This window comes from Hypomesus transpacificus, chromosome 3 (genome assembly GCF_021917145.1).
Source record: "Hypomesus transpacificus isolate Combined female chromosome 3, fHypTra1, whole genome shotgun sequence".
In the NCBI taxonomy this organism is placed as follows: domain Eukaryota; kingdom Metazoa; phylum Chordata; class Actinopteri; order Osmeriformes; family Osmeridae; genus Hypomesus; species Hypomesus transpacificus.
The window spans coordinates 1,015,635-1,038,201 of record NC_061062.1 but is presented as its reverse complement, the minus strand read 5'-3'; the positions used below and the strand labels follow the sequence as shown (position 1 = coordinate 1,038,201).

The 22,567-nt window shown below is 51.8% G+C and overlaps 1 protein-coding gene across 2 annotated transcripts in view; it reads right to left on the bottom strand.

The window, feature by feature from the left end:
- The window catches only part of LOC124485962 (signal-induced proliferation-associated 1-like protein 1), a 35,857-nt gene that overhangs the window by 10,694 nt on the left and 2,596 nt on the right, over positions 1-22,567 (bottom strand). Inside the window, exons 1-7 of one of the 2 annotated variants that reach the window (XM_047047886.1) lie at positions 21,104-21,848; positions 7,014-8,796; positions 6,599-6,729; positions 5,208-5,396; positions 4,679-4,853; positions 3,945-4,048; positions 3,591-3,748 (exon numbers count right to left, since the gene is read on the bottom strand). In XM_047047886.1, the coding sequence (XP_046903842.1) occupies positions 3,591-3,748; positions 3,945-4,048; positions 4,679-4,853; positions 5,208-5,396; positions 6,599-6,729; positions 7,014-8,508 (2,252 nt within the window). In that variant the 5' untranslated portion in view covers positions 8,509-8,796; positions 21,104-21,848. Of the gene's footprint in view, positions 1-3,590; positions 3,749-3,944; positions 4,049-4,678; positions 4,854-5,207; positions 5,397-6,598; positions 6,730-7,013; positions 8,797-21,103; positions 21,849-22,567 lie in introns of those variants that run through there. The other variant, XM_047047877.1, reaches the window with a different exon arrangement.

Genomic DNA, 22,567 nt, shown 5'->3' with positions numbered 1-22,567 from the left:
AGAGGAAGAGAAGAAGAGGAGGGGGGAGAGGAAGAAGGGAGAAGGACAGAAAGGAAGAGAGAGGTGAGAGAGAAATAAAGTCAAAAGAGCGAAAAGAGAGAAAGGAAGGAAGAAAATGAGGAGATGTAAGTGAGGGAGGGTGAAAGAACAAGGTGGGAGGACATTGATAAGAATGCGAATGCATAATACTGAAGATACATAATTGTACAGGAACACAGTGACGCACAGTCAAGTGCAAACAACCGAGTCACTTTAAACATTTCCAACAATGTGTCTGTATTAACGAAAACTACAAATTTATAGATTTCCGGGAACCACGCCTCTTTGGTTGTTTCCCCCGTATTATTGTTTCTGCTGCCTCCCTTCAATTCCCAGATAAAGGCGGGGGAGAGGAGGCCTGGGGCCGGGCTCTCCTCAAATTACCTCCATACTGCTCCCTCTATTCAACCTCCGCTATAGTCAAACAATAGCCGACCTACTGTTGTGTTCCTATCAATTAGTCCAAAGCTTGGAAGCATAGCCTCAGCAGTGTTGTTCACCACAGGCTTCTCACGAACTCCGCAGCACTGACAGCATATCAGCGCTAGGGTAACATGCAATAATGAGGCTAGCCTCAACTTGGGCGAGATACAAAGCTTCCAGATCCATACTAACCTCCAAAACACACCGGATGCGTCTGTGGCGCGATTCAGAAGGGTCCAGGGAGTTTACACGCAGCTTCGCGAGAGATAGAACTTCTATTTTTGCCGTAGGTCGCGTCCAAGCGGGGGCATGTTCCATAAAACGAGTTTACCAAATAAACGGGAAAGTAACTGATATGCCTGGTTTAAATTCGCTTTATGGAACATGCCCTCGGTCACCTCAAAATAAAAACACTGTCTTCATTAAAACACCGTGCAAACTCCCGATCGTAATTCACTTCACTACATCGGTGAAAGGAGGCCTTAACTCGAAGGATTTTACATAATGGTCAACGAGAGATTAATCTTAGAAGTTGAGCAACACTAGTTGTATGAAACCACAAATCCACATATAGCCTACACACATTAGTATCTCGCGAACTCGGCATTACTACTGCCTCGCAGCTGCTCTTCTGAAATGATGTAAATACAACAAAACATGCTGGCGTCGAAGCCGTAACGCGCCGCAGACGCGTCCGGTGTGAACAGGGGGTAACACGTTTGTATCAGAACTAACCGGGTTTGTGACGAGAAGCTTGCCGATACACACTGACAACTCAGCATCTATGCTAACGCAGTGGGGATGATACACCGTGCAGATATACAGTGAAGCATGATGGAACTCCAGTTTAGTCCAGACAGACAGACACACAGACAAGCTGACAAAAAGGCACGCAGGCAGGCAGGCTTGAGTGGGTTGATGACCTGGGCCTGACAAGGTTCAGTCCATTGCACAGATAACACCCAGGCAGTGCATGCAGCCATGATATTCTTCCCATGCCTGACTGAGCAGACATAGAAATATACCTTCAGCCCAGCTGACAACCCTGGTCCTACCACTGAGCCCATCTGAAGCCATGCCACTCTTAGGAGCGCTAGCTGGCTAGCAAGCTCTGCATAGTTGTCCTGAACAAAGCTTTACTAGTTATGCAACAAGGCTGATGGTGACCCATGTGAGTCTGGGCTGGAGACCATGGGGGTGGCACCAGGCTGGCCCCTGGCCAATTACTGCTAAATCACTGAGGGGTTAAGGATCCCTGTTTCATTATTTACACTCTTCAATCTGCAAGAATCTCTGTTGAACAAGCCAAGGGAGGAGACTCCTAAAAAACCTTCATCAACACATGAAAGCCTGTGATTGTCAATTACTCGGAATAAAACTTTAACAACAATTCAAACAGAAACAATAAACCGAAAAAACTTGTTGCAACTTGAGAATACCGAATCGTGTCTCGTTAAAGAAATCTGGCCAAATGACAATCTCTGTGCTCACACAGTGGGCGTGTGATCAGATTAAACGCCCCAGGGATTACGGACACAGATAACATCTTCCTCCCTCGGGACACACACACACACACACACACACACACACACTCCAAATTCCTACACCAGAGATCCACTTGAACTCACCCGGTCTGTGAGCTACAGTGATCCTAGCTACCCAGGCTCTGTTAGACCATTTATGTTAGCTCCTTCTCAACAGAAGGCATCCTACATCCCTGTGGTTGTCACACAGACTCTCCAGAGACGGCAGGGGCTGGGGTCCATTAGATCCAGACAGCGAGGCCGGGGGCCGGGGATGGGGCCGGGGCCGGGAGGAGCTCTGGGTGGAGCAGAGTACAGTGTTCCTCCTCCCAGCTTCAGGCTCTGCCAGCTCTCATCTCCATTTCAGAAGGGAAAACCAGGCCAACCAGCTCTTCTCCCGTCTCGTCTTCCTCCACGCTCTCCTCCTCCCCCGACAAACACACTGCAAATCCCACTAAAAAGGTCCCCTTGGAAAATTCCAAGTCCAAAAAGGGCATCCGATTCTTCACAGCGCTGAGGGGGATGGAATGACAGAAAGAGAGAGAGAGGGGCTGGAGAGGGGGAGAGGATCTCAATATAAACGAGCCCAAACTTGGGTGCTGAGAGGGAGAGAGCAGGGACGACCGTTCCTCTGGAGACTGAGAGCTGTGAGAGCCTCTGCTCTGCAGCCCCGACGCTCTCTCTCTCGCTCCCTCGCTCACTCGCTCGCTTGTCCGGAAAGCGGGACCCTGATGCGCGTGGCGCTAACTCCTTCAGATCGCTGTGGCTCCGCTGCCCCCAGGCTGACAGGCAGGCAGGAGGGTGGGGTGGGGTGGCGTGTGTACAGAGAGTGTGTGTGTTTATGTGTGAGTGTTTGTGTGCGTGTGTACGTGTGTGTGTTTGCGTGTCAGCAAGCGAGGGGGTGAGATTGGGGGCAGCAGAGGAGGAGAAAGCTACTGAGATGCCCGATCATGAGCAAGACACTGCTGGAGGAGCTGGCATTCTGCAAGGAGGAGCCTGGCTCCCTAGTCAACCATAATCCAACCAAACACACACACACACAGCCTCCAGAACGCAGGGCCAGTTGTTATGCAACAAGCTTTTATGTGGCTTTCTGTGCCTTCAAGTTGTACTTCCTCTGAGCGGTCGCTACCTGGCTGTGGTTCCCACAGCAGGGGGCCTGTGTCTGGCCCCCTGCCCAGGGCTAGGACAAAGCCCTCCTGCGGTCGAACAGTGGTCAGATAGCGTGCCTCATCTTGAGAGAAGGGGAATGTGGGCAGTGATGACCAAAAAAACTACAAATCCCACAAAGTAATGACATAACAATGGCTTAACATTCCTTGAGAGTATGAATGTGGGTAGGAGGGGCAGCAGGGGTCGTAGGTAGAGGGGGGATGTGGTCTGGGGCTGGTGTTGAGGGTTGTATTGTTTTGCATTTTTTATGTATGCCATTTATAGTTGTCTGTATGCTGGTCTTAATGCAGAATTTAATTTTCCTTTGGAAACATACATGAATTAAGGAGTGAGTGAGTGCGGTTATGCCGTGCGTCCCCAGAGCGTCCCCAGGACGTCCCCAGAGCGCCCCCCCCATGGCCCCCCCCATGGCCCCCCCCAGAGCGTCCCCACCTGTATCCCGTGTGGTCGGAGCAGGGGTCGTGCACACGCACGATGACGAACACATGCTGGAAGTGTGAGCGGATGGTCCTGGGGGTGAAGGGGTGCGCCCCCGGCTCCTGGAACACGATGGTCACGATGTCGTTCCCAATGTGGCGTTTCCTCAGCAGCTGATCGCCGTGGAGACACATTACACACCAAGTCACATGACCGTACCACAGAAAATCACAGCAGTCATGGTGGTTTCTTATGTGTGCTGTGCTATGGTGGACTGCTTTGGCAAGATTGTTAAGCCTGAACATTCATGCCAATCAAGTAACTGAACCGGTGCAGTTCCAGCGCTAACAAGCTCTTCCTGGTCAGTACCTGTTGTTTGTTGTTGGGGGTGTGGGGCAGCATGGTTGAGACGTGGAACATGATCTCGTAGTCTCTGAACGTGGTGTACAGGGAGTGGGTGCCAGTGGAGTCCGCTGTGGGGGAACAGAAACAGGTCAACCCTCCTGTACTGCAGCACAGCCACTACAGCTCTCCTCCCCACAGACTGGATCCTGTTACACAAACGCCCCAGCCACTATATGAGATACTGCACACTGCACCCTGATCAATGTCTGGATAGAGTGGCAGGAAAACTATAAAACATTCCAGTTATGTCAGATGCTCTGAGGAGACACTGAAGTGGCTGGTGACAAAAACAGATGACTCTTCAGGTCACATGACTCTTCAGGTCACATGACTCTTCAGGTCACATGACTCTTCAGGTCACATGACTCTTCAGGTCACATGACTCTTCAGGTCAAATGACTTCAGGTCAAATGACTCTTCAGGTCACTTTCAGCAGACAGGATGTACAGTCTCACACCTGAACCAGCCTCATGCAAAGCTACACGTGTGAGAACCAATAGGACCTGAATGCATGGCTTTGAAAAAACGTGAAGCTTTTTTGTGTCGTTCCAAAAAAAAAAGGTTCCAAAAGGTTGACAAAATATTTTTGAAAAAAGGTTTATAAAAAAAGTTTTCCTTTCACTGTGTGAAAAAAAATCAGATACAACAGATTGGGAACAGAAAGTAGAAACTCCTGCTGGGATTGTGTGAGGACGTACTCTTTGTGTCCAGCTGGGCGCGGTACTTGGTGAAGCCCTTGAGACGGACCTTGTCCCCCAGCAGCTCCAGGAACTCCTCCAGCGCAGGGCCGGCAGCCTCGTTGTTGTACATCTCCTCCTCACTGCTCTGCCCCGCCCTGCAGTACAGAACCCCCACCTTCACCTGGAAGCTGAGCTGGGGGGAGGGAAGGGTGGAGGGGAGGGAGGGAGGGAGGGAGGGAGGGAGGGAGGGAGGGAGGGAGGGAGGGAGGGAGGGAGGGAGGGAGGGAGGGAGGGAGGGAGGGAGGGAGGGAGGGAGGAGAGAGAAACAGAAAGACAAAAATGCAGATGTAATCAAAGAACTATGAACCAGTTTAGACCAGCTTTACCAGTCCCTATAACAGTTCCGGTCAAAGGGCCGTTGCCACGGGGCAGAATAACAGAAAGAGCAGATCCATGACTCTGCCTTGGGAGCAATTCTCGTTTTCTTTGCATAAAAGGTCAGACAAACAAACCTGCAGTAAGTTCCGGAACAGGAATGTAAACATACCCCCTGTTCGTCCAGCTTCATCAGCTGCTCGGTGACCTTGGGCGTGTTGAGGGCCAGGCGGAGGCAGGGTAGGTCCAGCTCCGGCAGCAGGAAGTCCAGCACCTCCTTTAGAGGCAGCCCCCGGGCGGTGCCATGCTTGGAGGAAGAGGGAACAGCATCCTCCAGGATAGACCCCCGCAGAGTGGTCAGCTGGAGGGAGGGAGAGAGAGAAAGAGTGTGTGAGAGAGAGAGAGAATTAAATGAGGAAGGAAGAGGGGTGGAAGGAGTGAAGATGGGAGAGTAGGAGAGCAGAAAAAGGAAAGGATAGAGAGAGAGAGAGAGAGAGAGAGAGAGAGAGAGAGAGAGAGAGAGAGAGAGAAGGGAGGGAGGGAAAGAAAAACAGAGGCCAATAAGTGTAGGGAGAGGCGGAGGAGATGGAATGTGCCGGAGGAATCCCTGTTGTTCTCTGAACATGTAATATTTCTCCCCGAAACAGAGATGGAACACAGAGATAAGAACTCAGGGGCATGTCTGCTCACAGCTCCACACATCCCCTCCAGAACTCAGAAGAGAAGCCTCAGCGAGTCCTTCAAAACCAACCTGACACAGAGCTACGGATGGGCAGCTAACAATCAAACGTTGGCTTGGGGTAAACAGGAAGCAGAGCTGAGGGGGGCTGGTCCAGTGAAGCATGCTGCATACACAGAGTCCTCATTGTGCTCTGCTCCACCACTGAACTCAATCACTCTGCTATCATATGCAGCTGGAGAGGGGGAGACTGTCTCTCCTTCACCCCAGGAGGAAGCCCTGACAATGGGACAGTGTTCTCCAGGTTGGGGTCCTGGGGGTATTTTGGGTTGGTTTGGAGGTTCTAATGAGGAATCTCTCACTCACACACACACACACCTGTCCAGGTGGATCACAACTCTGATTTCATAAAACACTGGACCACGACCAAAAGACGCGGTGCTTAACCGGAAAGCAAACCCAAACCACAAATACAAATGGCCCTTTCATCAAAGGGAGATCTTCCAGGAGATCTGCACATTGTCTGCGGTGGCTGTGAAGTCGTGCAGCACAGAGAGGGCGAAGACGAGAGCCTCCACTAGCTTCTCTACACGTTGCTGATGTGAGGTGACAACTGAAGAGGCCCTGGGGAAGTTACGCAACACCGGCACAGGACGTTTCACCTCCAGCTAGGACTGCTCATCTCTGCCTAGCAGACACACAACTGATCCACACATCATCAACCTGACAGGGAGCAGGAGAGACACAGCCCAGATCCATTTGTTATATTTGTGTTTGGTGAGATACGAGGGGGGGGGTCCCTGAATCAGGATGGGAAAGCTTGTGATGTGGCCAGGCAGGGCAGCTGATAACAGGACAGACGTGAGCGGAGTGGCCCGGATCACCTCGCTGGTTCTGAAGATGATGCGGTAGTTATACTGCTGGGCGAGTTCCTTCTCTTCCTCCAGCTTCTCTCGCCGTATGCTGACGGCCACCGGACCCAGCGCCTCGTCCAGGCCAAAGTAGTTCCAGTGCTCTGGGAGGAGAGAGGAGAGGGAACACTCAGAAGCCAGGAAATACAGACCCTTGACTGGAGAACAATGCCCTTCTGATCCTCCATCTTCTGCTGTGCTGCAGTCTATATGGAATACTTGTATGTTGTTTTGGGATAACATTTATACAATTTAAATAAAACCAGCTATTGTCCCTTCCTCTGCAAACATCACATACTTCGGGACAGACCGGATGATTTTTCCACGACGATCATGTTTGACATTTGAGAAGGCTGCATGCTGCTGTAAGCTTGGGACCACACCTCACCTCTCAAGTAGAATAACTTCCTGTAGTAGTAGGCTCCCAGGTCAACGTGCTCCACCAGGTAGTGCTTCCCCTTGTCACTGAGGGCGTTGGGGGCGTCCCTGGGCCCCTCCAGCACGGCCACCCCAGCGTTACTGCAGTGGGAGCTGGGGGATGTCTCATACAGGCCCCCCTCCCCTCCCCCCAGGGTCCCAGAGCCCCCTGCACCCCCGCCACCGGCCACCCTAGAGGAACCCGCCCCGCCCCCCGCCCCGCCCCCAGCCCCCACCTTGCGCCTTCCGCTGCCATCGGCTCCTATCTCATTGCGGAAGCAGGGGCAGCTTAGCAGCATCTCGTTGCTCTGTTCGTCCCCCGGGTCCAGGCCAGGGCTGTCCCTGGCGTGCAGGTCCTCCTGGCTGCCACCAGGGGAGCTGTAGGCCAGGCTGTGGGTGGAGGAGAGCGTGGAGGTGGTGGAGGCGGCCGCGGCAGCAGACGCCCCCGTGGTCGTGTTCTTGGACCTCCGTCCGGCCATCTGCCGACTCTGCAGGACTTCGTTCAGGTCAAAGAGCATGCTCTGGACGTCGTAGTGAGCGAAGCCCTTCTGGCACATCCAGGGTTTAAAGGGGGGGTCTTCGGATTTGGAGTCCTCCACGTCAGAGCCGCCCTTGGGGGAATCGGACTCCCCGCGCACGCTGCGGAGCTTCCTGAAGATGGACTCTCCCCCCGTCTCCGACTTGGAGCGTCTCTTGGGGTGCTTGTCTCTGTCCTTGGTCTTGCCGCTGGGCTGGGGGCTGTCTGAGGTCTCCCCCTGCTGCTCTACGGAGGCCTGCTGGTGTCCTGTGGTGGTCAGCAGGGCCTCCAGCCTCTCGGGCGCGGGGCTGCGCTGGTCCCCCTGGACTCCTTGGACCCCCTGGTAGCCCTTCAGCATCTCAAAGAAGCTCTCGCCCGAGGCCCCCTGCTGGTCGATGGAGGAAGTGCTGCCGTACTCCCGGTGGAGAGGGGACCACTTGGTGGCCCCTGAGGGCCCCCAGTCCTCGCCACTGTCCCCTCCGCCACCCTCCAGCTCGCTGATGGTGATGTCACTGTTGCTGCGCTGGCGGATGCGACGGTGGGTCCTCTGGGCAGAGCCTGGTTGGTTGCCGGGCGCCAGGTAGTGGTTGTCGGGGGCGTGGCTGCTGGCGTTCTGCATCCTGCTCCTCAGCGTGTTGCTGATGTTGCGCAACATGAAGGAGTCCTGGGGGCTGATCATGTGACCTAGCTTGGCGTGGCTCTGCACGCTCACGGGCATGCCCGGAGCGTCCGTCTCCATGGCGACGTGCCAAAGAGCCCCGAGGTCTTTCCTCGGGGGCCATTCAGCGACACGTGCTCGGACCCCCATCTTGGGGACCCCCACGGCACCGAGGGGGTGGCCAGGGCCGTCGAGGCGGGATGGGGGCAGCAAGCCTCCGTTGGCCAGGCGGAGGTGGCGGGTGTAGAACTCGTCACTGGCAGGGACTGATCCGCCCACGGACTGCTCCATGGGGCACTGCAGGCTGGGCTTGGGGCCGGCGCCAGGGGCACGTCACCTGGGCACTCAGGCGGGCATGGCTGCCTCCAGGGCTGGACGGCTGGACGGCTGGATGCTAGGCCCTGTGAGCATGGGGGGCCTGGTGCACAGGCCCTAGAGGGAGAGGGGGAGGCTGACAGGAAGGAGGAGGAGAAACCAGGCTTCCACTGTGCCGGTCAGGCCTGCATGCTGCTCTGAGGACCGGAGGGCATCATCTGACTCGCTCTGCTGAGACGTCTGACCGGGGTCGCTGTTACAGCCCTGAAACACACAACAGGAAGAAGGTTAGGTTTAAAGAAGGAACAGAAGCGTTAGTACCCATCGATGTGGACACCAAGAAGGGTCCACGGGACACATCACATTCCCTGGAAGTGAGTAGAAAGGATTGAGGAGCCCAAGCTTAGCGAGTGGTCCTTCATAATGAACACGCTGAAATCAAACCCCTGTGGTCTGGGTGTGTAGAGCAAGGCTACCTGATTCTGCTGTCTGGGTCAAGCCGACACATCCGCCTCACCTGCTCTCAGCATGCAGAGTGGCACAGAGGAAAGAACTGAGTCTTATAACTTTACTCTCTCTTCCAGGCCTGAAGGTAAAGGGAATTTTCTGCTTGTTTAATCATCTGACTGTTCTGCAGCCATTTCTAACTCCCACACTCACTCTCTCTCTCTCTCTCTCTCTCTCCGCCTCTCCCGCCTCCATCCCCAGCCCTTGATAAAAGTTTGTTTTTGTTCTTCGGGCATGTGCTCAATTAGATACAGCTCTCTTTCTTTTCTTCTCCTTCTGTATCCCTCTCTTCACATTGTGGGGCTTTCTGAGGATGTACTCTCCTGTTCCATCAGGAGGGGATTTGTGACGGCCAGAGGCACATAACTAGCTGTAAAACCGTCCAGCGCAGCCTCACATACGTTCAGACATCTCTATTCAGCTCGACTGAAAGGAGGGATTTCTGGGTTTCACAAACCTGGCTGGAGAGATGCATTTTGGGTGTGAGTGTCCTGCCCCTCAAGGCTTTCTGAGTAGGTAAAAAGTCACTGACATGTTCAATTTCAGATAAGGGAGCCTACTTTTCAAAGCAATTTCAGCATAAGCATCTTGGGAGAACATGAAAGCTCAGACAAATCTAAAACGAGTTTAATCATTTTTTTTTTTACCTGAGCCAAACTATTTCTTCGTCACAATCCAGAATCCTACAGTATATTTTGCAGGTAATTCGATAAACCAATTACAGCTTGACTGATGTAATAATAACAGATTCAGTGTTAAAGAAATCAGGAGTTTTCGATTTGTCAATTAATTCTGCAGTTACTGATCAATAATCTGTTTAGTCAGGGCCAGCAGGCAGCTTTCCTGTCGCCTTGAACTGGACTTGTGATCCCTATGACATTCCTCCACACGTTAGGATAGCCAGGCTCAGCTAACCACATCGCAGAGAGGACGTTAGGATAGCCAGGCTCAGCCAACCACATCGCAGAGAGGACGTTAGGATAGCGAGGCTCGGCCAACCACATCGCAGAGAGGACATTAGGATAGCCAGGCTCGGCCAACCACATCGCAGAGAGGACGTTAGGATAGCCAGACTCGGCCAACCACATCGCAGAGAGGAAGTTAGGATAGCCAGGCTGGGCCAACCACATCGCAGAGAGGACGTTACTGGATAAAACAAGGCGAGCTCACAGAAAGGCTCAGACAAGGGCTCACTGATGTTCTTCTCACTGGCACATCCAGATGATGAGGTTCCTCCCTGTCAGTCAGCCCTGATGCCAGTATTGGATCCCATCATCCACCGGCTGTCAGCTCAGTGATTGGCCTACATTACTCAACAGCACACGCCCTGACATGTCCACACTCTGCTGAGGTACATTCATTCAGACCCACACTGGTGGGAAAACACACTTTGTTCATTGATCTACCTGATCATTGTACAAATAACGTTGAATGTGTCTAATCCTGTTATTGCAAATCTAATCTGCATAGAAAGGTGAATTAAAAGAAAACCGGAGGCAGAGGCCCAAATAATGTATGAAAGGGGTCCTGTTCAACCACACAGCTAGGCCAGGAATAACAAATATGGTGACTGCCTCAACTTCGCCAAAACAGCAGGCAAAGAGAGAATCAATGTTGTCTTGTGTTTCCCCAGGCTGATCATGACATGGTAATCACCGCACAGCAGATCCTCTGACACAGCAGATCTCGTCAGCCTCGTCTCCCGTTGAGCCCTGAACCCTGGAGGATCTGGCAGAGCCAGTCCAAACGCTAGCGGGATTAATCAGAGATAATTCCCTCTTTTAATAAATAAACTAAACTGGACTTCCAACAGTTTCTATTTACTTTCAATCAAACCCCAATGCTGTTGTTGCTCACATTCTGTGTTTGTTTATCAAACCAGAAAGGCAGCTCTGACCCACTTTCAGACGTTTATCCAAAAACGTCACAAACCATATCATTCTGCAGCATCTCAAATCTTATCTTTAAAACGTCATTCATTTACTTGCTGTCAGATTAGACTGGCGTGAATGTGGAGTGTGTGTGTGTGTGTGTGGTGTGAGAAAGAGAGCAAACATATCCTGTGTGCCCATTTCCTTACATCCTCTCAGAATTGTGTGTGTGTGTGTGTGTTGTGCGTTATTGTACATTTGGGAAGGTTCCTGAGTAATCTCTGAATGATACATACAAGTCTCACTCATGAGTCTCACCCACAAGACCTCAGATCTACAGTCTGAGTCATGTGTCAGGGGATGAAAGGTTAACTTCCTATAACTGGGCCTATAGCCTTTAGCTGTTGTCCAGGGGAGAGAAGAGAGATGAGCCAGAGAGAGAGGAAGAGAGAGAGAAAAAGAGAGAGAGAGACAGAGAGAGATAGAGAGACACACACACACTGTTACAGAACACAACCGCATCAAAGCCACTGAGTTTTAGGACAGTGTTAACGCAGGATGAAACAGATATGAATTATGTAAGCTTTCTAAAACTCGTGCCCAGCTTCATAGTGTCAGGCATTCTGTAAGCGCTTAGTAATGAGAAACAATGAGCTCTCATTTTAAAAGCTTGAGGAAATAAATGACTATAGCCAGATATAATTAGTCAAGTTCTCTTGAGGCACAGCAAGATTTGCCATGAGCACTTACTCTGGGACTACAATTCCCAAAACACACCGGGACTACAACTCCCAGAACACACTGGGAGGCACACTTGTGCTAGCAGGCCTGTGCTGCTCTGGGTCCAAGGTCCGTCGCTGGGAGAGAATAAACAACATGTGCGGGCGATGCAAAGCAGCTCCCCTGGGTGTCCCCTGAACAGAGGGGCCACGGCAGGAAGACTGCTCTGGGAGACCCAACAACACAGCAGAGGCCCTGGGCAGCCCTGCAGCCCTGCAGCCTGGTCATCACCTCTCCTGATGCTGCTTGGCTGAGTGGCTGGCTGTCTCAGCACGGCTCTTAAAGAGCCATCACTCAGCCCCAGCAGCCTTCCCTGTCCCCCCCAAGGGCTCTCAGGCCTGGGGGGGGGGGGCAGGAACAGAGGTCCCTCTGTCCTGGTCCTGTGCGGGAAACACCGGGACCCTCCTCTAGAACACAGAGAGGTCTTTGATAACAGGCCCCAAACTGACGAGGACGATATACACAAGACCTGCTAGAGACAAACAGAGAGAGAGAGAGACAGACAGACAGACACAGAGAGAGAGACAGACAGACAGACAGACAGACAGACAGACAGACAGACAGAGAGACAGACAAACAGAGAGAGAGAGACAGACAAACAGACAGAGAGAGAGAGAGACAGACAAACAGACACAGAGAGAGAGAGACAGACACAGAGAGAGAGAGAGAGACAGACAAACAGACACAGAGAGAGAGAGACAGACAAACAGACAGAGAGAGAGAAACAGAGAGTTGATAAGAGGGCAGTTAAAATGAGAGGTTACTACAAAGAGAGGAGGGTGTGACTCTGTGTGTGTGTGTGTGTGTTATCAGTAGCCATACCATGCGAGTGTGACTCATTCCGCTGAGACACAGAAGTCTGTAATCAGGTGGTCCAGACTGTTCTGTCAGTCTAACTCAGAAATGACGAGCAGCTGACAAACACCAGGACATAACTCACAGCTCAGTGAAACACTGACGCACGCACTTTTCCAAGTCATCTTTTCCTGACGCGAGACGCAACAGGACCCAGACCAGGTCTGTCACATGGCACAGCCAAACCACAGTACTGGAGAGGAAGACTAGGAGGTCAGACAGGAGGTCAGGCAGGGGGCAGACACAGACTTACAGCTTTGTGAAGAAAAAGACACAACATTGATATGTGTACCCACGCCTCTCCAGCAGGGGGGGGGGGGGGGGGGGGGGGAGGGAGGGAGGGAGGGAGGGAGGGAGGGAGGGAGGGGTGAGTCGAGGTCGTAATACGCCCTACCCCAGCTGCAGTTGAGAGCTGCCCGGGGAACAGGAAGTGACAGGTCTGGGGCACAGGAAGTGACACGGCAGTCCTGCGGGGGTGAACACCACCTCTTCCTCTCTCTCTGCAGCTGGAGAGACAAGCTGACTGACTGAGCAAGCACAGACAACCAGACACCTGCAGAGCGCACACACACACACACACACACTCGCCTCCAGACAGACAACCTATACCCGCATCATGAAACCTCAGAAGGAGTTCTGGAATTTCATCTATGTCATCAAAGAGGAGGAAGTGAAGAGTCAGTGAGTAAGAGAAGCGACGGCAGGTTCAGGCAGGCCTCAGGAGAGCTGTCACACAGACACTCCAGTTCAAAACAACAGAGAAATCCCACTTGCAGAAAGTTTCAGAAAACAATCCTCTTCACGGCCGAGAGCCTCTGTTAGCTTGGTTTCACAATTCATCAATGACATTCAGCTCATCCAACAGGAGGAATGTTCATCTAGACTCTAGCAAACCGCAGCAAAGCTGAACTGCGAGAGACGATGTACGAGAGTGAGAGCACACGCGATGGCCACCGCTCCCCTGGCGCTCTCTGACAGTAGAGCAGTGGCTGCTCCTCTCCATCTCACCAGCGGCGTACTCTCATGCAGCGCGCTAACGCCTCACTTTCAGAGCATCACAGGTCAGTGAGCAGAGCTAGCCAGCGATGGAGTGCTGAACTGAAGCCAACTCTGGAGGACAGCTCTGAGCTCCAGACAAACTACTGATCTGGCAGGGCATCGACTGAGACACCATCATTAGTTACCCATCTATTTACCTAACTATCTATCCCCCTACCTACCTACCTACCTACCTACCTACCTACCTACCTAGCCACCCACCTTAATACGTTCCAGTACATTTACATTTAGTCATTTAGCAGACGCTCTTATCCAGAGCGACTTACAGGACATTCCCCCCGAGGCAAGTAGGGTGAAGTGCCTTGCCCAAGGACACAACGTCATTTGCCACGGCCGGGAATTGATCTGGCAACCTTCAGATTACTAGCCCGATTCCCTAACCGCTCAGCCATCTGACTCCCTATCAGTAGCATTCACTACCTTGTAAACTATCCTGAGGACATTTTTGGGAGAGTTTTACTCCATTCCTATTTTCACCGACAGTTGCATGTTTGTGGGTGGGCTAGAACTATAATGCCAGCGAGTCATTCGAGAGCTGTATGCTTCTAGTGCCTGGGAGCTCTATTCAGCCTCCGCTTAAGAGCTAATGATACTGCTTAGGTGGTCTACCTCACATGGGGCTACACTCAGCCAGTCCCCAGGACCAGAGACCTGATACCCCGCAACCAACGTCAGACCTGAACACGGAGCCCAGACTAGCTAGCCTGGCGTCATGACCTCACTGGGCTCATCGTACTGTTCAGCCCCACACAGTTTGAGAGGTTCTCCTTTACAAGTTCTCTACAGGCCCGGTCTGATAGATCTGATCTGAGGGGGGGGGGGGCACGGCAGTGAGAGGCAGCCTTCACAGAGCAGAGAAGACTTCTGAGGTGGTGGGATGTTAGCACAGCTTGGAGGTGTTCTGAAGAGGAGGGCATGAGAGGACGAGCAGCGGGGCTTGAAGAGGAATGTGAACCATTCTAATGAGCTGGATGCCTGTCTGTCTGTCTGTCTGTCTGTGTTCCTGCCTGTCTGTCTGTCTGTCTGTCTGTCTGTGTTCCTGCCTGTCTGTCTGTCTGTCTGTGTTCCTGCCTGTCTGTCTGTGTTCCTGCCTGTCTGTCTGTCTGTCTGTGTTCCTGCCTGTCTGTCTGTCTGTCTGTCTGTCTGTGTTCCTGCCTGTCTGTCTGTGTTCCTTCCTGCCTGTCTTTCTGTCTGTCTGTCTGTGTTCCTGCCTGGCTCTTAGCGGTAGGAGGGGATTGAAGTCTGCTCCAGGCTGCACTTTGCCTCTCTCTGCCATGCCTGCCTCTGAACCAACACTTTACCTCAGCCTGCCCTGTCCCTGCACCAGGAAGCACTTCTACTCTACACATGCTCCAACAAAGTATCACACACACACACACACAGCTCTGAGGGACTCTAATAGGTTTCAGCAGTCAAACCGAGGCTTGCTAGCGTAAGAGCGGGTCAGAGAGAGGATATGTAGGCTGAGCCCAGCGCTCTCAGATCCATCTGAACCTCCTACTCAGAGAGCCACCTCAGCCCATCTCCCAGCTGATTGGCCCTGGAGCGCTCACGGCAGCAGCTCAGACTCAGCAAGCAGAACGAGCAGCCCCCTCAGGTGCGTCTGCAGCACAGAGATCCTCACTGTCGCATTAGCAGACCCACGCCAACACCAGGGATGGAGAGACACTTCAAAAGACATCTGGATGTATTAACCGTGACAACCACAGATCAATCCTGTTCTGCCAAGACCACAATGACAACCCTTTCCAAGCAGAGCCTCTCCCTCCCTTTCTCCCTCTCTCCCTCTCTCTCCCAGCAGCTTACCTTTCCCAGTAACCCACTGGAACATTCCCTGGAACATTCCCGTCCTGTGCAGTGAGCAGCCAGAATGCCTTGTGACTTGATGTAGGTGTAGCTCACTCTGACAGACTTTGATGAATGCCAAGGGTCCCCCGCTGTCAGTTTCTGGATGAGTGAGGAGGAGGAGAGAGAAATTGTGTGTGTCTGTGTGTCTGTGTGTGTGGGAGGGGGGGGGGGGGGGGTGGGGGGTTCTCGGTCGTAAGCTTATTACCGTGACTGACTCTGACTCTTCTCTGAAAACTGCCCTCACTTTCTCTCAGCCAGTCCTACCGCTCTGGTTCCGTGACCTCTCCACATCAGAGTCTGGTAGTGTTCCAGCCCCACCCACCTTCAGTTCTGAATATCAATCAACGGCTGCATTACTTTATGCTAGATTAGCAGCTACGTTCACATCCCTCACCACAATAATTAAAGATGTCAGCGTTCCGCTGCTCTGGCAGGGTTTCAGCCACGTAGGGCTAGGCGACAAAGCGCTCGTTTTTAATGCTCCAGTGGAACGGGAGCATTTCCCAGCAGTGCACCAGGGTAGAACTGGGGCACGGAGAGAGAGGCTGGAAGATAAACCGCTTGTATTCTCTGTCACCTTCCTAAACGCACTCGACAACGGTAACGCCCCTCCCAGATTTCTGAGGGAAAAGCTGGTGAACCAAACTGTTACCAAACAAACATCTTGGTCTTCACTGGAAGGGAGGGTAATGTGAGTGTGGGGTGTGTAGTAACACCACACACACACACACACACACAGTGAATGCGGCTAGACTGGAATGGTCCGTCACTGCAGTGGGGTTAGCAGCGGTGTAATTAGCACAGTGAGCACGGGAGCTGAAGTACCCGTGCCTCAGCAGCCTCTCCTTCCTGGCTCTTCAGAGGCCGTGTCTGGTGGCCACTGGCCAGCCAGCAGGCTTCCTCCCAGCTGCTCTTCAGAGGCCAGGCATCCTGGCCACAGCACGGGAGGGCTCGCTCTGACCTGAGTCATGGACATACTGAGCAGCTCTGGATCACTCTCAGACCAACGGCAGACCCAGAGCGGTGGTCCAGCAGGAGAGGGGATGAACAAACTGCATCCACGGTTCATCTGGGGAAGTCCTTTCATCACATCAATGGCATGGCACCATTTGGATGGGACGTTTTGCTGTGTGGTGCAGGAGAGGATGTGGTGTGTGTTTGATCTTGCAGCCCCCTGCATTGAACCTGCCCTGGGCTCTATGCACCCAGAGAGGATGGGGGAGCTGGGAGTCCTTCCTGCTGTGAGAGTGTGTGTGTGTGTGTGTGTATAGATGTGTGTGAGTGTGTGAGTGTGCCAGTCTGTTAGATGTAATTTGGTTTACAGCCCAGTGCCAGTCCAGACCTGGTGTTGCGCCAGAACAGCCATTTGCTCCTGTAACTGGGGCCAGTAGAGGACAACAGAGGACAACAGGACAGTCGATGGCGTCAACTGGACATTACGTAACCAAACCTACAAAAGAATCTGTCATATGTGCAATATGGTAATATGCCAGTTAGACAGGGCCTTTTTTGAGACAGAGAAAGCGAGAGAGAGCGAGCAAGAGAGAGAGTGAAAGAGAGAGCGAGAGAGAGAGCGAGAGAGAGAGCGCGAGAGAGAGCGCGAGGGAGAGAGCGAGGGAGAGAGCGAGAGAGAGAGCGAGGGAGAGAGCGAGAGAGAGAGAGACAGAGAGAGAGAGAGAGAGAGAGAGAGAGAGAGAGAGACAGAAAGAGAGGGAGAGAGAGAGAGCAGTGATCGCCTTAATGACAAGCTGCAGTCCAGCAGCAAGGTCAGTTGACAGTGACCTGATAGATTCTCACTGCAGAGGTGTCAACATTGCAAAAGCCTGTGATGCTTGTAAATCATTCACTTGGCTCTCACAGTGGGACTGTAGCTCAGAGCAACAGGGAAAATACAAATTGTACAAAAGTATAGCAAAGTAGCAAAGTAGCAAAGTACTTAAATGAAGCTTATTACTCAATGAGCATCAATTTGGGAAATTGGGAAAAACTCCTCAAATCCCACAAATGATCCGTCCCTCCATGCTAAGTGAAAAATGTGCAGCACAAACACAGAGCACATCACAGAAGCAGCTGCAAAGATAGAAGAGAAGTGAGAACATAGATCATGTCGCTACTCTCTTGGCAGGCCTACGTTTGTGCTTTCTCTTCCTAAAGAATGTGTAGCTCGTAGAGCTAGCTAAGACTGGCGTGTGAGTTTGTGGTGTTGACGTGAGCTGCCAGGGCTGGTTTCAGGAGGTGATCTGACGGGGAGACAAGCTGATGTGACATCTACAAAAAGGCAGAGTAGGGAGGGTCAGGATCTCACTGAGTAAACATATGATAAGCCACCGTGAGCTCCAAAACACCCACAAAAACAGCTAGCGCCGCTAGCCTGAACCCAGCTAGCCTCAGGATAAACCTCAGGCCTTGGCAACAAAATACTGTTATCATCATCTGTTTACCAGAAACAAACCATGGAAATCCATGTTCTTCATCATCCAATTTCTACAGCAAAGATTAGCTGTGGGTAGTTTGGAAATAACAACTGCTATCGGTGTGTGGATCAATGTTTACAGATGGTGCAACTGCAGGAAAGGAACCCACCTTTCCTTTGGGGTAAAGCTCAAGGTGAAAGCTTCATTTATATCCCTCCACACTCACCAGATTCCCGCTCTGATGATCCCAGCCGCTAATTGCCTGCTTACCACACAAGTCGTGCTCTCGAAAAGATGAACCGTTTTTAATTAACCCCTCAAACTACCAATGCATTAGCTAACGGAAAATAGGAAGCCCATCTAATAAAGTTGCATATATAAAGCGGTGGTGTTACAGAATACTGTAGGACCATGTAAGCCCATTTAACAAGATCCAGGCTGCAGGTGTTGCTGACTGCAGGGGAAAGCAGGCTCCGGTCCAAGGCCGTGTTGTCACTGGTGCCAGGCTATGATGAAGAGGGAGGCCGTGGAGCAGAAACAGTGTGTCCTACAGAGGAGCACAGCTGACAGTAACCCTACAGAGTTGGAAGCACTGATGCAGGAAGAGGATAAGGTACCGCTCAAATCGTCAACATCTTTTGACAGTATACACAAACCCGTAAGCGGGTCCCATTTGAACACTTGAACTTATTCAACACTTAACTCTGAACACGTCTCCTGGACGAGGATGAAGTGATGTGGATTTCAGATAAGCAGGGTCAACGTGTCTTATGTCACAGGGTAGGACTCGTCGATGTAACAGTATTAACAACACAATATTTGCATATAAACTATTTCCAGTCATTGATCTGGGCATCAGTCCAGGTACAGACTGCTGCACTTCCAGTCCAATTATATACAGTAAAGCCCCAGAGTTAATCAATTCATACAGAGTCATTTGTGCAGCAATAATTCAGGCAGCATTGCATAACAGGGGCCGTGCTAAATCACAGGCTGTGCCAGGAAAGCAATGTCCAAACCTGCATGATGCACTACTGCTGACCTGCACTGCAGAACACACACACACACTCACACACACACTCACTCACACACACACACACACACACACACACACACACACACACACACACACACACACACACACACACACACACAGTCACACTCTAAGCCTGCTCGGCAACTCAGAGTACGGAAGTCATTTTCATACAAGGCACAATTCATTTCAGTGCAGGTCCCTGGGTGGAGCCAGATCTTTTCCTCTTCCCATCAAACAGAGAGACTGGAACACAGAGCCTCATTCAGAGTCATGAACACAAGAGATTTCAGGAGATTAGCATACGCTGTATTAGCTAGACAACATCTGACAGTTGTACCAATTCCTCCGTTTTAGTTTCGCTTCATGGGGCTCAAGGAAAGCAGAACGCAATTAACACACCCTTCTCAAGCGCCCCCTCCATAGTCAAGGCTCAGAATCCCCAAAAGTGTGTGTGTGGTGGGTGTGTGTGGGGGGGACGGACATGTTGAGTGTTAGATGGAGCTGTATTTGATCCCTCATTAGCATCTTTACAACAACAACACAAAACACACAGGACCCAAACAGCACTGCAGACAGATCCCCACAGCACACACAGGTTGTGAGGTAGTGCCATGTTTTAGCAGCCCGTGTGAGGCTGTGTGAGGTGGTGTTGTTGGCAGTGCAGCTGCAGGAGGGCAGAGGGCCTGGCGGGGCAGGTGAAGGTGTTCTCCTTCCAGAGCTGCTCCCTCTCAGGAGAGCTATGCTAATTAGCAGTCCAGTCAGGAAGCATCGCCACGCTAACACTGGCCCCCTGCTCCACGGAGCCAGCAGCAACGGTTCCCCAAGTCACACAGAGAAACGGGGATGCCACGCCTCTTTCCCAGATGCCACGCCTCTTTCCCAGGTGCCACGCCTCTTTCCCAGGTGCCACGCCTCTTTCCCAGGTGCCACGCCTCTTACCCAGATGCCACGCCTCTTTCCCAGGTGCCACGCCTCTTTCCCAGGTGCCACGCCTCTTTCCCAGGTGCCACGCCTCTTTCCCAGGTGCCACGCCTCTTTCCCAGATGCCACGCCTCTTTCCCAGATGCCACGCCTCTTTCCCAAGCCTCTGGCTGCCCATCGTTAGATCAAGCCAGTCCAACACTGTCATTCTCTCCTGCAAACGTATCAACTATTTAATGTTTCACAAATACGGACTGTCCTTCAACTCAGAAGAGAACAGAGAACTTTCTCACGGTCATGCACTGTGCACCTACACAGCTCGTCCGTGTGCGAGCCGTGTTCAAGAACAATGTTCAAACCGCCATTTCTCGTGATGCATTCGAGTCTCGTCCAATCGCTGTAACATTTATGTAGTAGGGTTTAAAGGGCTTCCTTCCCTATCATTTATTCACTGGTTTTAGATAACCCCACCACTAGAAAAGAGCTGTCACAACTGCAGTGCTACATATTATTGAAGGGGTGAGATGGAAGACACTCCTGGGAGCTCTAAGTTGGAGGAGCCGATATGCATCTCCCTCTCACAGAAACACTGTAGCCAAGTTCTCCAGGAATACTGTATATCAATGAAATACACAGGAAACAGGCTTGGAGGTCAGCAGGCCTGGGCAGGGAGCCATGTGTGCTATTCAGTTGATCCAACCAGCTCTTTGTCAGACACTGTCTGGAAAGTCTACCCAGTAAGTCTCTAAAGTCTATCAAATCAAAGTTCAGCAGAAACCAAACATAAAGCCAGGAGGCAATTATGTGTCCTTGAAGGTGTGATTGGGGTACGTCCCCCTTTAATGAGGGAATCCCCAATCCTTGTTGTCTGATATAGAGTAAGACTCTCTCTGTTCCCCCCCGCACAGGACAGAGATGAGGCTGCTTCAGTCCAGCCATCTCCCCAAGCCTGGGGCCCGCTATAACTCACAGGAAACACACATCCTCCCACTACAGGATGAGGAATCTTTGAGCAATGAGAAAACGGATTTCTGCAAATCGGGATGCAGGAAGCTGGGGAGAGAGGGGGGGGGGGGGCGTGCGCCAGTACAACTGTTTCACTAATGTACTGCATGCTTCGTTAAAGTGGCCGGGGTTTGCAAAGCTCTCAAGTTCACAGGAGAAAACACGAGGCACTGGGCTGCATGGAAAGAATTCCAGTTTTGCTACACGCCGCGCTGCTCCTGAACTCAACAAAAACAGTCGTTAAAGTGGTAGGAATGAAAACTAGCTGAACAGACCTGTCTGCAGATTGATATCCAGATTGAGCAATGACCGAGCCCTGGAACATTCCTGCCGCACTGCCTCTCAGTCTTCTGTCCACGGCACAACAGTGAACCTCTGTGGTCTTCCTATGGGAAGATCTGCTGCTCCTACGTGCAGAGGCTCTGCATGGGGCCTGGGCCTGACTGGGTTTTTAAATTCTGTGGAATCCTAGTACTCTGTCTGCTAGTGGGAGGTGGGTGTGGAAGGAGAGGGAAAGAAAGAGAGGGGGATAGAGAGCGAAAGAGAGAAATGGAGAGTAGATGTCTGCTTATCCGATACTGTAGGGACTGACAAACATGTTCAGACAACACAAGATACATCGTCACCATGCCAGCAGAGATAGCCTGCAGCAACACATCACCAGGGACCAGGGTTTCATTACAGAAAGCTAGTTTTCTCTCCAAAACATCCCTTCACCCCAAACCCTGAGTGGACGTTTGTCTGGGAGTGGTGCTCCATTTCCAGCTTTGTTTGTGTTTTGTTTCCCAGAGATGAGCTCTGTTGTGACTGTGGCTCAGGCTGGGGCTTGAGGGTCAGGACATGTCAGGGTATCTCTCCCTCTGACAGCTGATGGGACTTCAGGGCGAGCAGCAGGACAGCAGACTGCTCTGCCATGGCCAAAATAACATCACTGTTCCAATCAGCTCACACCTGTGTCACGCCTCATATTTACAACAAAAGTGATTTTTCCATCAGTCATCATCAAACCACAACAGTTTCATATGTGTGAGTGAGTGGGCTCTTCTCTTTGTCTGTGTGTTTGCTCTGTGACAGTGCACTGAAAGAGATGACATCATCACCATTGTGCGTACCCAGTACTCTGGCTTCTTCCATTGGCTGACAGACAGGCAGCCTCCACCAGACAAAGCCACAGCCGTAGTTTAGCAGGAAACACACAAGAGCTGTCATCATCATCCTGGTCAGCTTTGTCAGGCATGGTCATCAGAGTGACACTCACAAGGCCTCAGGCCATGTCCCAACACGAACCACTATCCCCTCATGTCTCTGGCCACGTGCGACCAGACACACGTGACTGTCATGGACTCAGTGACACCCAAGGCTCATCCTAACCACTGATGTAACCGCGTCCATCCCCTGGGCATCTGTCACAACGTCAGTTCTTCAGGGTCAAACCATCAGTTTGGATCGGTTTCACGGGAAAAGCTAGGCCAACTTGATACCAGTCCTATCGGTCGTTCTGGAGGATATTCCAAGGTCTGTTTAGTCTGGCTTTGCCCATGAACGGCTACAAATGCAGTCTCCTGGATGTTAGGTGGCTAAACACACAGCACAGCGCATCTCACACAATCTGAAGGCTGTTTAAAAGGAGATAGCAGAGACTGGAACTAACACATGTGTTCTTGGGAAGGAATGCCTCATTAAATTAACCTACAAACTTTATTAAAGAGATCTAGGGGCTCTTCTTTATTTTGCTATTT